Source organism: Hypanus sabinus, chromosome 5 (genome assembly GCF_030144855.1).
Source record: "Hypanus sabinus isolate sHypSab1 chromosome 5, sHypSab1.hap1, whole genome shotgun sequence".
NCBI lineage: Eukaryota > Metazoa > Chordata > Chondrichthyes > Myliobatiformes > Dasyatidae > Hypanus > Hypanus sabinus.
Window position 1 is genome coordinate 107,565,158 of NC_082710.1, and position 20,751 is coordinate 107,585,908.

The window sequence follows — 20,751 nt, forward strand, 5'->3', positions numbered from 1 at the left end:
ATTATATTTTCCCAGTGCCAAATGCACTCAGTAAGTATATTTGAAAGCAAACCACAAGTTGATGCTATTCGTCACTTGATCTAGAGTAAGACCGTGATTTCTTTAGTACTGCAGAGTGTGAGGAGCCCTAGCTATGGGCTTTGAGGTTCCTTTTACACAGGTGTCAGAGGCACAGGGATGCCGCAACAACAAGAGACTCTGCAGATGCTGGAGACCTTGGAAATGAATAAACAGTCGATGTTTTGCTTTGAGACCTCTTCATCCGAAAAGTTGACTCTTTATTTAAAGTTCAACGCTCAAAGTAAATTTTATTGTTAAAGTACATATATGTCTACAAAATACCCTGAGATTCATTATCTTGTGGGCATACTGTATAAATTTATAGAACAATAAACATAACAGAATCAATGAAAGACCACCCAATTAGGGCATTCAATCAGAGTGCAGAAGACAGAAAACTGTCCAAGTACAAAAATATGAAATGATAATAATAAATAAATAAACAATAGATATCAAGAACATGAGATGAAGAGTCCTTGAAAATAAGTCCATTGATTGTGAGAACATTGCAAAGATTGGGCGAGTGAAGTTATCCCTTTGTTTCAAGAGCCTGATGGTTGAGGGATCGTAACTGTTATTGAACCTGTTGGTGTGGGTCCTGAGGCTTCTGTACCTTCTTCCCTGATGGCAGCAGCAAGAAGAGAGCGTGTCCTGGGAGGTGGGGATCCCGGATGTTCACTTCCATAGATGCTGCCTGACCTGCTGAGTTTCTCCAGCACTTTGTGTCTTGCTCTGGATCGCCAGCATTTGCAAAATCTCTTGTGTAAGTCATGCTGCCCAGCTAACTGAGTTCCTCCAGTTTTCTGTGTGTGCTGCTTAATTTCCAATAGTCTATTTTCTTTTTTTTCCCTCCATTCTAGCTGCCTATATGAACAAGCACATACAGGCCTCGTGTACAACTAACATGTAACCAACGTGTAATTCTCCAACTTCCGGTAATTCCCTTCCCCCATCCCACTTTCACTCTGTCTCCTCTTCTAGCTGCCTATCACCTCTCATGACTCTGCCTTCTTCTACTACCCATAGTGCTTTCCCCTCAGATTCGTTCTTCATCTCTCCTGCCTATCCCCTCCCTGCTTCCCCTCCCCCACCCCTTGATCTTTCCTCTGATTGGTTTTCCACCCACCCCCACTTTCTTTATAAGACCCACCCCCTCCTTCTTTAGCCCTGACAAATGGTCTCAACCTGAAACGTTGACTGCTCCTTTCAACAGATGTTGCCCGACCTGCTGAGTTCATCCAGCTTGTTTGAAAGTCTTGATTTGACCACAGCATCTGCAGTGCATTTTGTGTTAACAAAATGTAAGCTGACAGCTACTGTCAACTGGTATCTACAACTGCCCTGTAAAAGAGGCAATTTTCTAGAAGAGGTAATGGAAGCTTTCATGTGAAAGAGAAATGTGAAATGAATTGGAGTGAACCTGTGTGAATGAGTTGTTTCACTCCATGCATGAACTGACTCAGCAGAGTAAAAATGACACAGATTGCCTCGATTCAGATCTGCTTCCTCTGACTCACCCAGGCAGATAAAATAGCCACATCTGAGTGCCTTCTTTTATCAGCATCATTTATTAAATGTGAATAATTGCATCGCTTGCTCTAAAACACATTGGCAGTAAAAGGCAAGTTGCTCAGTCAGACCTGCTTCACAATCTGAAGGCTGGAGCATCACTTCCCATCCATTGGCCCCTCCCCAATCACACTCATTTCCTCCTCAATCCCACCTCCGACCCAAGCAAACACAATCATACCCTTGGAAGTGGAAAAAGTAAAATGAGAGAAAAAGCTATAAACCGATCATGGAGGAGAGAACTACTTAAGGTGTAGGCCACATATAAACCAGTCTCTAGATCAAGTCTTGAACTCATAGCATTGTATCTCAGATTTGAGAGAACTGTCTACAGAAGTAAAATTCACCTCTAGGAAAGGTAAAGGAGGAAAGAAATAGTAAGAACCATGAAGTTTTTAAAGATTGACCTTAGCTCTGTCATGGGATGAAGTTAGGATACATCATTGGTATTGAATAGGTGAAGCTGTACATGTCAGTTAGCCTGTCTATGATCTTATCTGGAAATCTAATCAGGGAGTGAGTACTCAAAATAGAGAAGTGTTCTATTTCCCAGCTAATGATCTCCTTTGGGACTTTCACAACCCAAAAAAAAACTCATTTCACTGCAGCATCGGAATGCAAAGATTGTATAAAACACCCACTGTAGCCTTGAGCACAAAAGAGTCAAGAAAATTTCATGATAAACTCTGAATACAAAATTATTCATTCTTAGAATCTTAGAGTAGCAATGGCACAAGAGGCACTTCTCTGTAATGTCAAAGGCTGAGGAGGGACCCGGTAGAGGTTACGGGAGACATGGGTAGTCATTTTCTCTGAGTATTAATACCAAAGGTGAGAGGACACAGCTTTCAGCTAAGAGGAGGAAGTTTAAAGCTGATGCTGAGGGTCAGTCTGTTTACAGAGAAAGTAGCAGAAGCCGGAAGTACACTGTAGGTAGAGGGATTAGGGCAGGAGCTCCAACCTTTCTTATGCCCTGGAGTTGTACCATTAACCAAGGGCCTCTGAACCCCAAGATGGGAACAGCTGGATTTGGGAGAAGAGGAGATGGGCCCCTTGCTTGCCCATTCTAATGCTTAATTCCTAAATAATTCTTTCCAATTGCCAACCAATATTCTGATAGACTCACTCCACTGATCCATCCTGGTTTATTCTTACATTACATGTGTTTATATTGCTCACTTTCAAAAAATAATAGTGTTTTCATTTCTACGTTTGGCAATTGTGAGGGAGCATACTTGGCAAATTCTCTCCACACACACACACACACACACACACACAGTCATTCTGCTATCGTTGTACTGAGTGTAAACACTTCAATGTCTTCCCTAGTATATCCTCATAATGAGTCCTAAACCGAGCTAATGCACTCAATAAAATTTTAGGCTCATCAGCTGTGGTCGGCAGCTCCTGTAGGAGAAGGAAAACTCTGATCTCAAACCTTCGCTGTTTGAGGCTATACCCACTCACGGGGAAGACTTTGGGAGTAAAACCCAAAGAGAAATCGAGAGCTGGAGTCTGTAAGGCAGTCCTACATTGAGTTCAATGCTGATAGGCAACTTCTGCGACACTGCTGGTGCCAAACTGTATCGATCTCTGCCATCCCTTTGGATTCATCTGTTGTGTGGAAAGGGCAGTCTGCTGCATGGGCAATGGCTCATCGTACTGCCCTGGCTTGTTTGCATACTGGCCTGAGTATCAAGGAGACAGCTGGCATGCAACATGCATGGTTAACTCAGACCAGTGGAGGGCCTCAGACAGAATTGTGGTCAGCACAGACAACGTGGCTTGAAGGACCTGTTCCAATGCTATATCACTCTACTGGAAGCTCTATGTTCAGGGAAGGATATTGACCCATTAGCCTCATGCTTGTTTATGGGAGAAATGTATTTCAGACATGGCCTCAACACTAAGTTCAAATGTATTTTAGCAAATAGGGCTCTATTATTGCCCAGTCAAACTTACAGGGACAGGTGTGTTGGGAGGCTAAAAGGAGCCCTAACTGATCTGTATAAAACTGTGAGGACAAAGACAGAGTAAATAGGAAGTCCAAACACGAGAACATCTGCAGATGCAGGAAATCCAAGGCAACACACGCACAGAATGCTAGAGGAACTCAGCGGGCCAGGCAGCGTCAATGGTAAGAATTGTTAGAAAGCACTTGCACCTCTCAGGTGAGAGATCAAAAAGTAAAGATGACAATTTAAAGTAATTGGAAGGTGTTACAAGTGGCACCAGGACTGGTGGAGTTGTGGACAGTTCAAAGGACTATCAAAGAATACTTCAGGATTTAGATCAGTTAGTAATATGGGCAGAGAAGCAGCACATGTGTTTAATCTGGGGGAGATGCTGCACAAATAGGAGGTCAAATGAAATGAGGAAGTATAGAGTTCAAATTATTTATTTATTTTCTGTTTGTTTGTTTATCTACCTATCTATCTATTGAGGTACAGTATAGAATAGGCCCTTCCAGCCCTTCGAGCCGTGCTGCCCAGCAACCCCCGATTTAACCCTAACCTAATCACACCACAATTTACAATGACCAATTAAACTATCAGCCAGTAAGTTTTAGGGTGTTGGGAGGAAACCCACCCCACGTGGTCAGGGGGAGAACGTAAACCTCTTTACAGGCAGTGGTGGGAATTGAATCTGGGCCACAGGGACTGTAAAGCAATGCACTAACCACCACACTACTGTGCTGCCGTATAATAATGATAAACTTCTTAATATCATTGAGGTACAGTGGGATCGAGGGGTCCAGGTCCATCGTTCACTGAATATGAGAAACACTAGTGGATAAGATGGTAAAGATCTTCATTGGTAAGGTGTTGGGAATAAGAGAAAGAAGGTCATGCTGCAGCTGGATCAAACTTTAGTCAAACTTGGAGTATTGCTTGCAGTTCTGGTCACCTGATTTTGGAGACTGTACAGAGTGTACAGGAGAGGTTTGCCAGGATACTGCCTGGATTAACGAGTATGAGCTATCAAAAAAGATTGAACAAATATGGGTTGTTCTCTCTAGAGCAGGGGCTCCCAATCTATTTTTTAGGCCATGGACACCTGTCATTAATGGAAAGGTCCATGGACTCTAGGTTGGGAACCCCTGGTCTCGAGCATCAGAGGCTGAGGAGAAACCAGACAGAGGTTTTTTTTTTAATTATGGGAGACATAGGTAGAGTAGATAGTCAGAATGTTTGCCCCAGGGTAGAAATGTCAAATACCAGTGGACATGAATTTAAGGTTAGAGGGTGGAGGTTTAAAGCCAACACTAGGGACAAGTTTGTTTTTACATGGAGAGTGGTGGGTACCTGGAATAAATTACCAGGTGTGGTAGTATTAGAAGTAAACAATTTAATAAAGTTTAAGAGGCCTTTAGACTGAGGGATATAGATGATGCGCAGGAAGAGGGTATCTAGTATAAATTGATGTCAAGATTGGCACAACATCGTGGGAGGAATGGTCTGTCCACTACCTAACTGTTATGAGTTCTATGTTCTAAGTTTTAAAATATCTCCCAGGAGAGTGATGGTGTATGGATTTCACTGCCTATAAAAGCAGAAACATCACTACATTTAAAAAGTGCCTGAATTTATACTTGAAGAACTGTACTCGACAGGGCTGGGATTACACCGGGCGGTACCTTTTAGGCATCATGGACATATTGAGCCAATTGGCTTCTTTCTGTGTAAAAATACCCGGTAATTCTACAAAATCAATACCTCCTCCTGATATTGCAGGACTTATGTGAATGTAGACTAAAATAATGAAAGGTTGAAAACATAAGGTTAATTTTTAATGAGCAAGTGAAGAGGGGAAAGACATGCAAGAATAGTGTCTTGTTGATGAGTTTATTGGATCCTTCAATTCATTGCCATCTCCATCAGCTTGCTTCATTCCTTGCAGAGTCCCAACAACTGGAAACATCCAGCCTAAGCCTGAAGAAACTGCTGGCTGGTGAATTTAAATGCAGCACCACCACTGCCACCAGCACCTCAGTACAAACAGATTTTTGAGTGGAAGAAGGGTTTACCATTAATAGGCCCAACTCGTGCAAATACAAAAAAAAAGTACCATTTCCACAGCTCTTCAGGCATATGGCAGACAGTCAGGAAAACCTCTGCAAAAAAAAACTGCTGCCTCTGAGAGATCTGAAATCTCTCAGCAATATTTCCTAACGTAATTTATTTCAGTTCATTGCAAGGTTCTAAACCTCTGCTGGATATAACTACAATCATTCAATGTAAAGCACCACTAGTACCTATACAACCCTTCCACAGTTAACAAGTATGAGAGAACAAGCTAAATATTTCACTGTAAGCCTTTGTACTTGGTTTCAGCATGACTAGCAGATCACCCATGTACAAACACACCACTGCTGGTGGATGAATCACAGGTACTGATTAGTCAGCACACAGGAGCAAGATCTGACACCTGGCTGGTGAGAGCAGCAACAATAATCCCTGCTTAGTGTCAGTAAGACTACTGAACTTCAACAGACTTCAGGAAGGGGAAGGTGGGTGAACAAACACTGGTCTGCATTAATGCATTGGCAGTAGAGAGGGTCAGAAGTTTTAAATCCTTGGTGTTGCCACTCTGCACATTGATGCAATCACATATCCGTATGCCAGCATCTTTACTTTCTTGGGTTAAGCAGGTTATGCATGCCACCAAACATTGTAGCAAGCTTTTACTGAGGTACTGTTGAAAGTACAGTACTGTGCAAAAGTCTTAGGCACGTATCAATAGCCAGGATGCCGAAGACATTTGCACAATGCTGTGTTTATCAATGTGGAGCGGGGAGTGAGTTTGTAAATCTGGAGGGAACAAAGGATGTTGGGAATAGCAAGAGTTGTGCACCATGGGAGGGGTGTGGGACAGGTGGCAGAGAAGGAGTGCCAGGGTTAGGGGGAGGGGTGCCACGGGTGCAGACACACCCAGCCCTGAGACACCAGGCAAGATCAGTTGATTCCAAACAATTGGTTTATTGATCATTATAAGATGTCGCTCTGGTGCTTCCTGCTCCCTCCCCTCTCCCTTCCCCTCTTCCTGCCCCCTTTCCACTCTCAAATCACAAACAAGACCCATATCAGAATCAGGTTTATCATCGCTCACATATGTTATGAATTTGGCTTTTTTGTGGCAGCAGTATAGTGCAACACATAAAATTACTACAGTACTGTGCAAAAGTCTTAGGCATCCTAGCTATATATTTCTGCCCCATACTTTCACACATTACTGCATTCTGACTGATTACAACATGGTCTAATATGGCCGTTAAAATGCTCAGGGACAGAAGAAGCTGTAGAGAGTAGTGAACTCAACCTTATGGATCACAGGCAGATCCTTCCCCATCTTTGGTTGCAACAGCATGAGGCACTGCCTCAAGAAGGTAATATCTGTCATCAAAGGTTCCTACCCTCCCATTGTGGTAACACCATCTTCTCACAGCTGCCATCGGGCAAGAGGTACAGAAGCATAGAGTGTTGCCCCACCTGGCTGAAAAACAGCACCTCCCCTTCAACTATTTGGTTCCAGAATCAACCTGCAAACTCCAAAAATACCCCAGTATGGCATCACTACGAGCAGTGTGACCACTTGGCACAATGGACTTCCATTTTCAAAATCAATTTTATTATCAAAGTACATATATGTCATCATATACAAGCCTGAGATTCACTTTCTTCTGGAGATAATAAATTTATAGAACATTAACCATAATAGTATCAATGAAAGACCACCTAACGAGGGCATTCAGCCAGAGTGCAGAAGACAACAAACTGTGCAAATACACAAAGAATAAATAAAAATAATAAACAAATAAGCAATGAATAATCACTACTTTTTGTAGGATTTTCTGTTTAAGGGCTTTGGTGTTTCCATTCCTGACTGTCGTGTAGCCAGCCAATATACTCTCTACTACACATCTGTAGAATTTTGTCAAAGTTTCAGATGTCATGCTGAATCTTTGAAATCCTCTAAGGAAGTAAAGACACTGCCGTGCTCTCTTTGTAATTGCACTTAGGTGCTGGGCCCAGGACAGGTCCTCCAAAATAATAACACCTAGGAATTTAAAGTTGCTAGTATTTTTTTCTTCTGATTATGCCTTTGCTTTTACAAATTTGTATAATTAATGTTTAATTCGACATTTTCTTGTGAATTCTGTGGGCTTGTATGACTTCTGGAAGTAAACGTTTCATTGCACCTGTGCATACACGTGCTTGTACATATGGCGATATAAATTTGACTTTGATTTTTACTTTGAAACCCCCTAGATGAGTTTCAGAAATCAACACAGTGCATATAATTCGCAATCCAGTTTTCATATCCTTACCCGCTGTAAAAACGACCCTGTCGTGATTTCTGTTCCCGTTGTAATCGGATGTTCTCAAGTTTGAGGGGGCTTGGAATGAATCCAATTTCACACCCTTCTTTCACCAGTCGTCCTATCCACCAGTCATTGTTGTACTTCTGTTAAGACATATGAAGAAATTAGCTTTAAAATATTTAATAAATGTTAATTATGTTTATTCCTCTCCGACTCTACACTTTATGAATACCAAAAATGTTCCCACTTGTAATGTGGAAATAAAGTGAAGGAAGTAACACTGTTACCTTACAATTAACACTTGGCCTGCTTTAAATTTCATTATGGTGTTCAAAGGGTTTGTATGATCATGCTCCTCAATTTTAGCATCTGACTTTGCATGAACTGACGATGACTTATTTTGCAAAACATTTGTAAGCGGAAGAAATTAAAGCTATGTTGGTATTGGAAATCCAGGAATTCCAAGCAAATAAGGAAGCAAAAGAAATTAGTATCAATTTTAAAACTACTAGAATAGTTAATGAGCTCATAAACAGATAAATCCTACTGGCTGGATAATCTATACTGCAGAATTTTTGAAGATGTGGCTGTTGATATCATGGATTCCCTGATTAATATCTTCCAAAATTCTACCGATTGCAGAATGGTTTCTGCATAAATGTAACCTCTTATCCCTCTATTTTAGAGGGCATTGCAATGAGGTGGTGGAGTAGTGAGAGAGGGGGAGAAGAAAAGGAAACACCTGACTGTTAACCCAACTAAAGCAGCCAGATAAATAATGGAATCTGCAATTAAGAATGTGATATCTAGATAATTAGGAAATAATATTGTGATTGAGCAGGGTGATTACGGATTTATGAAAAGTAAATTATGTTGGAATAAAAGTGGTGATATTTGTCATAGAGAAGATGGTGGGAATGTACTGAATGATATATTGGATTTTCAGATGACTTCAGGTAAGGTCTGGCACACAAGTCTGGTGGACAAAATGGTGCCAATGAACCACAGCGATGTTCTGTGGGATACATACAGTACTTCTAAATATACCTCTTTTGAATTACCCTCATTGCAATCTGAGGCATATAATTTGCCTTTGAGGACTTTTGCACACTGGTTGAACACTCAAGTTGGAGTGGTCTTTCATTGGTTCTGCTATTATTCTATTATGGATTTATTGAGGAAATGAATCTTAGTGGTTTATATGCTGACATATATGTACTTTGATAATAAATTTACTTTGAACTTTGAGCATCAATCACATAGAATTGAAGGTAACATTCCAATATCAAACAAGCAAGCAATAGAGTCGGAACAAATGAGTCTTGCTTAGGTTGTCAATAAATGACCTGAGGGGAATGAGGGACCAGGAGGAATTGCTGCATGGCTGACAAGATATTCACAATCAAAAATTTGGCTGAGGAGAGCAAATGAACATTTTAAATCTTGTTGATGACATGAAACTAGACAGGAGTGTGAGTAATGATGAGGATACAGGGTAACAGAGAAGTTCAGTGATTGGGTAACAAAATAGCAGATGGAGTAATAATGTGTAAAAAATATGAGATTGTCCACTTCAGCAGGTAAAACATTAAATGTTTTATAAATAAGAGATTTGGAAATATTGATGCTGAACGGGCTTAAGTTAAAAAAATAGTTAACATGCGGGCAATTATGAACTGGTATTTTGACCTTCAGTGCAAAATGTTATGAATGCATGAGGAAAGATGTACTTACACGTTGGGCTTTAGTGAGACCATAGCTGGCATTTTGCAGCTTGTCACGGAAGTTTAGAAGAATGAGGGGGGATCTCATTGAAACCTACCGAACATTAAAAGGCCTTGATAGAGTGAATGTGGAGAGAATATTTCTTATAGTGGAGCACTTTAGAACCAGAGGGTACAGCCTCTGGATAGAACTATGTCCATTTAGAACAGTGATGAAGAGAAATTTCTTTAGCCAGAGGATGGTGAATCTGTGGAATTCTTTGTGACAAATGGCTGAGGAGGCAAGTCATCAAATACATTTAAAATGGAGGTTGATAGGTTCTTGATTAGTCATAGCATCAAAGGTTACGGGAGAAGGCAGGAGGATGGAGTTGAGAGAGATAATAAATCTGCCATGATGGAGTGGCAGAACAGACTTAATGGCCTAAGTCTACTCCTATGTCTTATGGTATAGTGAAGAAATTTGGTTATCTTACTGAAAAATGAAATATGCATACCAAAGGGATGTAGAAGCTCACCAGGCAGGTTTATGAGATGTCAGCTTAGTGTTTTGTCTAGAATTTAGAAGATTGTAATGTGACCTCAATGTAATGTAAAGAGAATAGAACTAAAAAAATGTCCAAGTTGATAGGGTAGTTAAGAAGGGATATTGTGTGTTGTCCTTCATTAGTTGGGGGAATTGAGTTCAAGAACTGTGAGGTAATATTACAGCTCTATTAAATGCTGGTTAGACCACATTTGGAATATTGTGTTCAGTTCTGGTCATCTCATTATGATATGGCAGCTTTACAGAGAGTACAGAGGAGATATACCAAGATAATGCCTGGAATAGAAAGCATGTCTTATCTGGATTAGAAAATATGTCTTATGAGGACAAGTTGAGGGAGCTAGGGTTTTCTCTTTTGAGAGGAGGAGGATGAGAGTTGACAAGATAGAACTATAGATAGAGGCACAGATTGTAGGGAGGTTTTTTATTCCTGGGCAGAAATAGCTCATACAAGGGGGCATAAATTTAAGATTCATTTTATGAGAGGAAAGTACGGGGGGATGTCAGAGGTAGATTATTTACACAGAGGGTGGTATTTGTGCGGAACACACTGCTGGGGTGGTGGTAAAGGAAGATACATTAGGGACATTTAAGAGACTCTTGGATAGGCATATGGATGAATGAGAAATGGAAGGTTATGTGGGAGGGAAGGATTAGAGTGATATTGATCTTATAGGACATTAAAGGGTCGACATGACATTGTGGGCCGAAAGGCCTGTACTGTGATGCAATGTTCCATGTTTCTATGCAAGTCTGATATCTCTACCTAAGGAAGGCCAGAAGGAGACAATAGAAATGTTGATTCCTGATAGTGGAGGGGAGATCAGCAGATGAATGTTTTCTCACCAGTCCAGAATGGTCCTTAACTCTGAGACTGCCATTCTCAGTCCTTGCCTCTCCAGCCAGAGGGAACATCATTACACCATCAACTCTGTGTGATCTCATCAGAGCTCTGTCAAGTTGCCAACTACAACATTGTTCTGCATGTTTTCTTTCAGTGAATTGTGTACAAGAGCACCAGGATCTCACTGAACGCTGTCACTATTCAGTTTATTCTCATTGAAAAATATAATTTTTTTTCTTTATTTTCTCTAACAAAGTGAATGCTTTCACACTCTTCCACATTGTATTCCATTTGCCATGTACTTGTTATTCAGTTTGCCTATGTCCCCTCAAAACATTTTTGTATCCTAATCAAAATGCTACTTTACTACTTTGATTTGTACTTTTGGAAGTACTAAATGTGGAGTGTCCATTTCAGACTTGCTCTAGTAACTAAAGATGTCAGGCTTTCTTACATATTCACTTTACTGAGCCATCTCTAGGGAGCATGCACACATTAAGGACCACCTTTATTGCACTCTGTGGTGCTGCATTACATACATTCTTGGTACAGACCACCAACGAGCACAATTTACTTCCTTAGAAGCTGAAGGAGATTTGGTATGTCACCAAATATTCCAACAAACTTCTACAGGCACACTTTTGAAAGTATCCTGCCAAGACTAGCGACCAATCTGGATATCAGAATTTTGAGTGGAGGAGATTTCACTCAGGTCCACTGCCCAAGTAGAAAAAGGCAGCAGCGAATCATGGCATCTGACTTGAGCTCACACCAGTGACCAGTCGGTGTTTGGGATTGATTAGCAAGAGTAAATTAGAGGAAGGCAGTGGCAAGCTCAGTGACTATCGTCTGAGTGGATAGAGTCAGAGTGGTGAGGTTTTAGCTTTTTGAGGCTTCAGAGAAGGCAAAAAGGAAAAGCTCAAGGTTCAGTTTGTTCTTTCTTTCCCGTCTTTACATCTGCTCAGTTAGAACGGTAGAGCTGCCAGGCAAGATATTTGAATGCTCCTCTTGTGGGATGTTGGAAGGCAGGGAGACCTCCAGTATCCCTGATGAGTACAACTGCAAGAAGTGCATCCAGCTGCAGCTTCTAACAATCCGTGTTAAAAAGTTGGGACTGGAACTGGATGAACTCCGGATCATTCGGGAAGCTGAGGGGGTGATAGGACATATAAAGAGGTAGTTACATACAAGGCACAGGACACAGGAAACTGGGTGATGTTCAGGAAGGGGTTAAGCAGCCAGTGCAGAGTGCCCCTGTGGCTATACCCTCAAGAAGAGGGATATCACTGTTGGGGGGCATGACCTAACAGAAGAAAGTCTCGGTGGTCGGGTCTCTGCCATTGAATCTGGCTCAGTGGCTCAGAAGAGAAGAGGAGAGAAGAGGCACGCTGTGGTGATTGGGGATTGGTAGATAGATGATAATGTGAGTAACTGGATCAGCAACTTTGTGGATGACACCAAGTTTGGGGTTCTGGTGAACACTGAGGAAGGCTATTATGGCTTGCAGAAGGAAAAATGGGCTGAAAAATAGCAGATAGAATTTATGCAGACAAGGGTGAGGTCTTGCACTTTGGTAGGACCCAACAGAGCAGGTCTTACACAGTTAACAATAAGGCACTGAGGAGTGTGGTAAGACATTGGTGAGGCCTAATTTGGAGTATCGTGTGCAGTTTTGGTCACCTACCTACAGGAAAAGATGAAAGCGAGGTTGAAAGAGTGCAGAGAAAATTTACAAGGATGTTGCTGGGTCTGGAGGACCTGAGTTATAAGGAAAGATTGAATAGATTAGGACCATATTCTTTGGAACACAGAAGATTGAGAGGGGATTTTATAGAGCTGTACAAAATTATGAGGGGTAGAGGTTGGGTAAATGGAAGCAAGCTTTTTCTACTGAGGTTGGGTGGTACTACAACCAGAGGTCATGGATTAAGAGTGAGAGGTGAGAAATTTAAGGGGAACATGAGGCGAAACTTCTACACTCTGAGGGCTGTGAGAGTGTGGATCAAGCTGCCAGAACAAGGGGTGCATTCAAGCTCAATTTCAACATTTAAGAGAAGTTTGGAGAGGTACATGGAAGGTAGGGGTATGGAGGGCTATGGTCCCAGTGCAGCCCGATGGGAAAAGGCAGTTTAGGTGGTTTAGTCATTGACGAGATGGACCAAAGGGCTTGTTTCTGTGCTTTACTTCTCTGGGATTCTAGTTGCATCATGGGGCCAGCTATGACAATTCCAACACAGAGTTATGCAAGGTGCTACCGAGAGTAATGGACACAGTCTGGTACATCAAAGGTAGAGCTGCAGCACCATAAAGATAGGAGCAGAATTAGGCCATTGAGTCTACTCCATTTATTATGATTATGTCTGATTCATCATGCGTCTCAAACCCATTCTCCTGCCCTCCCTGTAATCTTTGGCACCCTGACTAATAAGAACCCATCAATCTCCATTTTAAGTATACCCCATGTTCTTCCCTCCACAGCCATCCATGACAATGAATAGCAAAGATTCACCCCTCTCTGGCTAAGGAAATTCCTCCTTATCTGATGTTCTAAATGAACACTGGGTATATTTAAGGCAGAGGTTGATTGGTTCTTGATTATTCAGGGCATGAAGAGTTACAGATTTGGACTTGAGAGAGAAATGGATTAGCCATGATGAAATGACGGAGCAGACTTGGGGGCTGAATGGCCAAATTCTGCTCCAATATCTTCTGGTCTTATGGTCTTAAGTTGCATGAATGTTGGTTTTGTCAAAATTGAACTACTGTTCTGCAGTTCTGACAGAAAGGATGCAGTTAAGATTGAGAGGATGCAGAAAAGATTCACATGGATGTGACCTAGATTAGAGGGTTTGAGTTATTGGAAGAGACTGGATAGGCTAGGTCTTCTTTTCTTTGGAGTGAAGGAGGATTAGAGGTATAACACACACAAAATGCTGGTGGAACACAGCAGGCCAGGCAGCATCTATAGGGAGAAGCACAGTCGTCGTTTTGGGCCGAGACCCTTCATCAGGACTAACTGAAAGGAAAGATAGTAAGAGTTGGAGAATTAGAGGTAATATGGTTGAGGTATTTAAAATTATGAGAGGCAATAGGTAGAGTATCTAGGCAATGTATATTTCCCATAGTAGAGGTGTCTACAACTAGAGGGCATCAGTTTAAGTTTGAGGGCATCATTTACCCAAGATGGAGCTGATTAGATTTACAACCTTCTGCAGCTTATTTCTGTCTTGTGTAGTAGCCCCTCCATACCAGACAGTGATGCAGCCTGTCAGAATGCTCTCCATGGTACAACTATAGAAGTTTTTGAGTGTATTTTTGACATGCCAAATCTCTTCAAAATCCCAATAAAGTATCGTCGTTGTCTTGCCTTCTTTATAACTACGTTGATATGTTGGGACCAGGTTAGATCCTCAGAAATCTTGACACCCAGAAACTTGAAGCTGCTCACTCTCTCCACTTCTGATCCCTCTATGAGGATTGGTATGTGCTCTTTCGTCTTACCCACTGGAATACCATTGGAACATCACAGCCAACAAGACCATATTGAGGGAGCATGGGCTCATATCAGTGCTAGATCCTTGAGAATTTAATATGTACTAATGACACACATGAAGCAACCTAATGTACCTAAACCAAGTTTGCAGATGATATAAAAAGAAGTAGTTTAGCAAGTTGTAAGGAAGACTCAAAAAGTCTACAAGAAGGTAGCAACAGATTAAATAAGTAGGAAATCAGGCGGACTTTATTGTGAGAAAATTAGAAGTTACCCATTTTGGAAGGAAGAAGAAAAGAAAAATTATATTTAAAAGGCACAATATTAGACAATATTGTTGGAAAGTGGAATTTCTGTGACAGAACTAGCATACAGATGCAGCAAGTCTTTATGAAAGCTAATAGAATGTCAGACTTCACTGTAATTTTGATACAACTTTACAGAGACCATATCTGGAGTACACTTATGGTCTCCATGATTACGAAATAATACACAGTGGATTCTGGTTAATTGGGCTATCAGTTAATCAGGGCAGCTGTAATTTGGGACAACTCTTAAAGAACAAAAACTAATAGAGAAAGTAGCTGGACCCTCTTTGGTTATTTGGGTGCTATTAAATAGGACAGAAGGTTGTTGCTGAACAGTTTCTAACTAGTGTTAGCCACTTACACTTGTGAGGCCTCTAGCCACTACACCGTACTTAAAGCAAACTGTTTTTACGTACTGTCAGTTGCATGCATTTGCGCTCAGAAAGCAATGATTTTTGTCACTGATAGTTGGTGAGAAATAAACAGTAAGATAATTCAGAACTGTTTTGCACAAGCATTCAGGCTTGGAGATGCCAGAAAAGGCTGGGAGTGAAAATGGAACAATTTTACTTAGGAACTATGAAGAATTTGAAGGTATTGGCAATCACCTTGAATGTTACAATGAAAATGAAGATTTGGAGAAAATAATTGTCAATAGCATTTTATAAAGGCAGGTACCATTATCTACACTAGGTGTCTGTACTGATTTTGTTCACTTACAGTTAATCTACAGAACATGTACACTGGATAAATCCCTCAGTTGATAATTATTTGGAACTATGTAGAGTTTTATAGTATTGTAGTAGAATTGATAGTTTTCTAATTTGTTCTGTATTTAATATAAATGCATAATTTGATACAGTTAAATCATAGTTTGTCTTTTTTTGTACTTTTTAAAAGATTTCCATGAAACTTTGGCTAACTGGGGCAGCCGCTTAACTGGGCCAAAATGTCCTGGTCCCAATATGGCCTATTTAATAGGAATCTATTGAACTTATATTGATGGCCATGCAGAGAACATTCACTTTGTTGGTGCAGAGATGAAGGGGCTGATAAATGAATGGGGATAAACAACATGGGCCTATGTGCTTTGGGGTATAAAAGAATACGTATAAGATTCTGAACGGGGTGCACAAGGTAAATGCTGAGAAGATGTTTCCCCTATCTAGAACAAAGCGCATCATTTCCGAATAAAGGGTTTCCCATTTAAGACAGGGACAAGAAGGAATGTCTTCTCTTAGGGTGCTGATGAATCTTTGGAATACTTTGCCTCAGAGAATTGTGAAGGCAGAATTATTAATATATTCAAGGTAGAGACAGATAGATATCTGAGCCACAAGAAATTCAAGGTGTATTGGGGGAAGAGTGAAGAAGTATTGTTGAGGCCATGATATTATTGAATGGTGCTTCACACTCAGTGGGTTAATTGGCCTACCCCTGTTTCCCACGTTCATATATTTGTAATGGAAAGGGACATTGACATACAAACTTCAATTTTGTTGCCAGAAATTCACAATTCACAGAACTTGATTATCCCATTCACTCTTGGAATCAAAGCAATTTTCAATAGCTTCACTCCTGCAAAGATCCAAGTGATTATCTAATCATTTACAATACAGTTAACTGGTCATACTAAATTCTTCAACTATAGTTAACTCGCTTTTTCTGCTGATATCAGATTTGGCCATTCCAGCTGGAACTCATTTTGGCTCAGTTTCTCTCTTCATTTGAAGAGGACTGGAATATAAAAGTGAGGATATAATGCTGAGACTTTATAAGGCATTGGTCAGCCAGCACTTGGAGAATTGTGAGGAATTTTTGGCCCCTATTTGAAGAAAGGATGTGCTGGCATTGCAGAGGGCCCAGAGGAGGTTCATGAGAATGATCCCAGGAATGAAAGGGTTAAGGTGCAAGGCACATCTGATGGTTCTGGGCATGTACTTGCTGGAGATGAGAGAAATAAGTAGTGAATATCATTGCAACATCTCGAATTTTGAAAGGCCTAGATAGAGTGGATGTGGAGAGGATGTTTCCTACAGTGGGGAAGACTAGGACCAGAGTAGAAGGATGTCCCTTTCGAACAGAGATGAGGAAAATTATCTTTAGCTGGAAAGTGGTGAATCTGTGGAATTCATTGCCACAGACGGCTGCAGAGTCCATGTCATTGGATATATTTAAAGTGGAGGTTGATAAGATCTTGATTAATAATGGCATTAAAGGGTCTGAGGAGAAGGCAGGAGAATGGGGTTCAGAGGGATAATAAACCAGCCATGATCAAATGGCAGAACCGACTCAATGGGTTCTATTCCAAAGTCCGATGATCTTATGGTCTCTTTGTAATTCTGCTCCAAATTCCTATGATCTTATGGTCTCTTTGTATGGCCTCACCAGCTGGGCATGACCACAAATCCCTGCTAATTAGCAACACAGTCAGAGAAGCATAAAAACAACACACACAAAATGCTGGTGGAACACAGCAAGCCAGGCAGTAAGGAGAAGCACTGTCGACATTTCGGGCCGAGACCCTTCGTCAGGATAATCACACGTTTACTCTGCTCTTACCCTGTTCAATTCTCCCACCTCTTTCTCTGTCATTTTACATTATCACAGATGCTGTCTGTTTCTGGCATTGTTCCAATTATCTCACCATCTAGTTTCACACCTATCACTTCAAGGCAGGGGTATATGGGGTATCCAGGGAGGGGTATCACCCCTGATGAAGGAGCTTCTTGTGTCCATTCTGAGGCAGCTCACTCACCTTTGGTTTCCACAGGACACTCAGCTCTCACCCCTGGCTCCAATTGGCTGTTCACGTGCGACAGTGGCCACATCATGGTACACCACACCAACAGACAAGCTAAAGCAGGTGAGGGTAGCCAGTGGGCCTCATACCCAGTTAACAAGGGACATGCCTGTCCTGACACGTGAAGTCAGCTCTGGCGGACTGGGCAGATAAGATCTATAGTGAGATTCGACAGCCGGGAAAGTGGAGCTGCAATGCTCCGTGGAGAGTGAAGGGCACAACAAGGCAGGGAAGATGTCACGGTTATCCACTGCAACCAAGGAAGACCTCAGTTTGCGACCCTTGTTTGTACCACTGGACTTGGGTTTCTGGGGTCAAGAGAGTGGAACTGACTCAGTGCAATGGCTTTTCCACTTTAAAATATCTCTCGCACGGGTTTCCCATCATCGTTGGACATGATGGACAATCACCATTTCAAGTCCAGTACAGACCATGGCAGAACATGAAAAATGCTGCTTTCACCCATTAGTTTTAAGATATTGTTTCGGACTGAGAAAGCTTCCTTCCTGCAGCCTGTTTATTCAGATATGGTTTCAAGGCTTACAACTTTAGAAACACACTAACTTTCAGGCACTGAGCCCAAACTGAAATACGCTAAGATTATACAGGATTTCACACTGATCTGTGAGAATCATAGTGATGGGTACTATTATTGATGCTATTTAAATACCCAGGGTTGACAGAATCTACTTCCTGTTAATGAATCTCAGAGACTTACTTCTTTAATATGTAGGAAGTCTTTGGTATCAAAGGAGATGGCAGTTCCTGGCACTGGCACGTCTTCATCCAGGGCGCCACAGTAAGTGACATTTGTTCTGACTGCGAATGCAACAGGTTTTGTCTGGAAAAGAAACCAAGCATGCTTGGTTACATTTACATAGCAATCTTAAAGTTCACTGATAGTTGGTGAGAAAAGTTCAGTGATTTCAGCTTTTGTATGTAGTAATTATAACAATATTGTAGATAATGAGAATATAACAAGTTCCCGATGAAGGAAATCATCCCGAAACGTCGACTGTTTATCCCTTTCCGTGCATGCTATGGAAAGGCTGAGTTCGTCCAGCATTTTGTGTTTGTTGCTTTGGATTTCCAGCTTCTGCAGAAGCTCTCCTTTACCAGATTACTCATTCCTCATACTTCAGGATCAGCAGTTATCAGGACACAGCTTTTCATTGCTCTTTGCTTCCCCACGACCTTTCTGTGGTTCTTTGTGATTGAGATGGGAATGCAGTGCTGATCTGGTTCTGTGGCTGTGGATTACAGCCATCAGGCACCTGGACCGGCTATGGTGCTGAACTGTCTCTGGGCTGTGGACTCACTTTTGGGGTCTCTGCGGTTCATGTTCTGTGTATTGTTTGTTTACTTTGTCATTGTTTGCAAGGTTTTTTTTCGCACATTGGGTGCTTGATGCTCTTTGTTGTGAGGGGATGTTTTTAGTGTATTCTATTATGTTTCTTTTCCCATGGCTTCCTGCAGGAAGGTGAATCTAAAAGTTGTATATGGCATACATACTTAGATAATATATGAATTGTGAACTTTGAACTCTTCCTTCATTTTGTAAGCGATTGACATAGAATGCCTTGGTGACTTGGCTTGTTCTATTGTGTGCCTCTAGGTACCCTGAAACTTCATCCTTAATAATGGATTTTAGCACCTTGCCAACTACTGAAGTTAGGCTAACCTGTCCATAATTTCCTGTTTTACTTTCTTTCCTTTCTTCTGGTGACATTTGTGGTTTTCCAGTCCTCTGGAATCATTCTCTAGCTCCATTGCTCTGAGGACTGGCATCTTCCAGGGCTGCATACTCAGCCCACTGCTGTTCAGGCTGCTCGATCCAGTTCAAACTGAAACGTCAAGTTCACCGATGACACAACAGTGGTTGTTCTCATCAACGACGATGACAAGACGGCCCACAAAGAGGGGGTGGAGTTGAATGATGCGAGTCTCAAAATGGACAATACTAAAGCGATAATTGCAGACTTCAGGGAGGTGCAGGCTGACCACTCCTCCACAGAGTGAGTTAGGGGCACCAGGTTCCTGGGAATGCACATAATGATGATCTCACCTGGTCCCACACACCACATCTATCTTCAGGCTTTTCAGCTTCCCAATTACCTTCTCTTTGGTAATTGCAACTAAACTCACTTCTGCTTGTGTCTTCCACAGTGAAGATTGATGTAAAATACTTACAGAGATCATCCACCATTCCTTTCCCCCCACTACTACCTCTCCAGCATCATTTTTCAGCAGTCTGATAATCCACTCTCACTTTTCTTTTATTCTTTGTATCTATAAAAAACTTTTGGCATCCTATCTTATATTATTGGCTAGCTTACTTTCATATTTCATCTTTTCTCTCCTTATTGTTTTATTAGTCATCCTTTATTGGCTTTTAAAAGCTTCCCAGTCCTCTAGCTTCGCGCTAATTCTTCTGGTAAGGCGGTGTCGTGCTTGCACACAGCTGCCACCCTGGGGCCAACAAAAGGTATCTTTGTCTTATTTTAAATGTCTTTTTTACCACTGTAAGACACTGCTGGACATTAAGGACTTCAAGTGCTGCAGGTCCTCCTCGTCAGTGAGTTGCTCATCAGCAGAGGAGATGGAGGAGCTGGACTTGGTGCGGACCACGTAGCTTCCTGGCGGAGTCTTTGCGCCAGGGTGGTGTGCAGTCTAACAGCGAGTAGTCATCTTGGACATTTTTCTTGTGATTGCAAGACCCTGTGGACATTGGTAACATAGAATACTGCGAGTCCAGTTCACTCATTTATTGGCAATACCAACTGCTGGGAAGCTACGCGGCCTCAGTTGTAGCAAGGACTAGGCCTCATGCCAAGATGTTACCTATTGAAGTGCCAGGAGGGGAGACACTGGAGCTGGTGTAGTGCCATGTCCACGCTGGACTGGGGGCAAGATAATTAGATTAGAATTTGAACTTAGTTTTTGTCATCTTTCCCTCCTTTTAGAATGTTTCTTCTTCTGTGGGATGAACGAATTTCACACCTTCTGAATTACTTCCAGAAACTCTGGCCATTGCTGTTCTGCTGTCATCCTTGCTAGTGCCCCCTTCCAACGTTGGCCAGC

At 41.6% G+C, this 20,751-nt stretch overlaps 1 protein-coding gene across 1 annotated transcript in view; it reads right to left on the reverse strand.

The window, feature by feature from the left end:
• Positions 1-20,751, reverse strand: part of cacnb4a (calcium channel, voltage-dependent, beta 4a subunit) — a 172,276-nt gene that overhangs the window by 99,300 nt on the left and 52,225 nt on the right. The window contains exons 3-4 of the mRNA XM_059971180.1: positions 18,389-18,511; positions 7,958-8,094 (exon numbers count right to left, since the gene is read on the reverse strand). Of these exons, the coding sequence (XP_059827163.1) occupies positions 7,958-8,094; positions 18,389-18,511 (260 nt within the window). The remainder of the gene's footprint in view (positions 1-7,957; positions 8,095-18,388; positions 18,512-20,751) is intronic.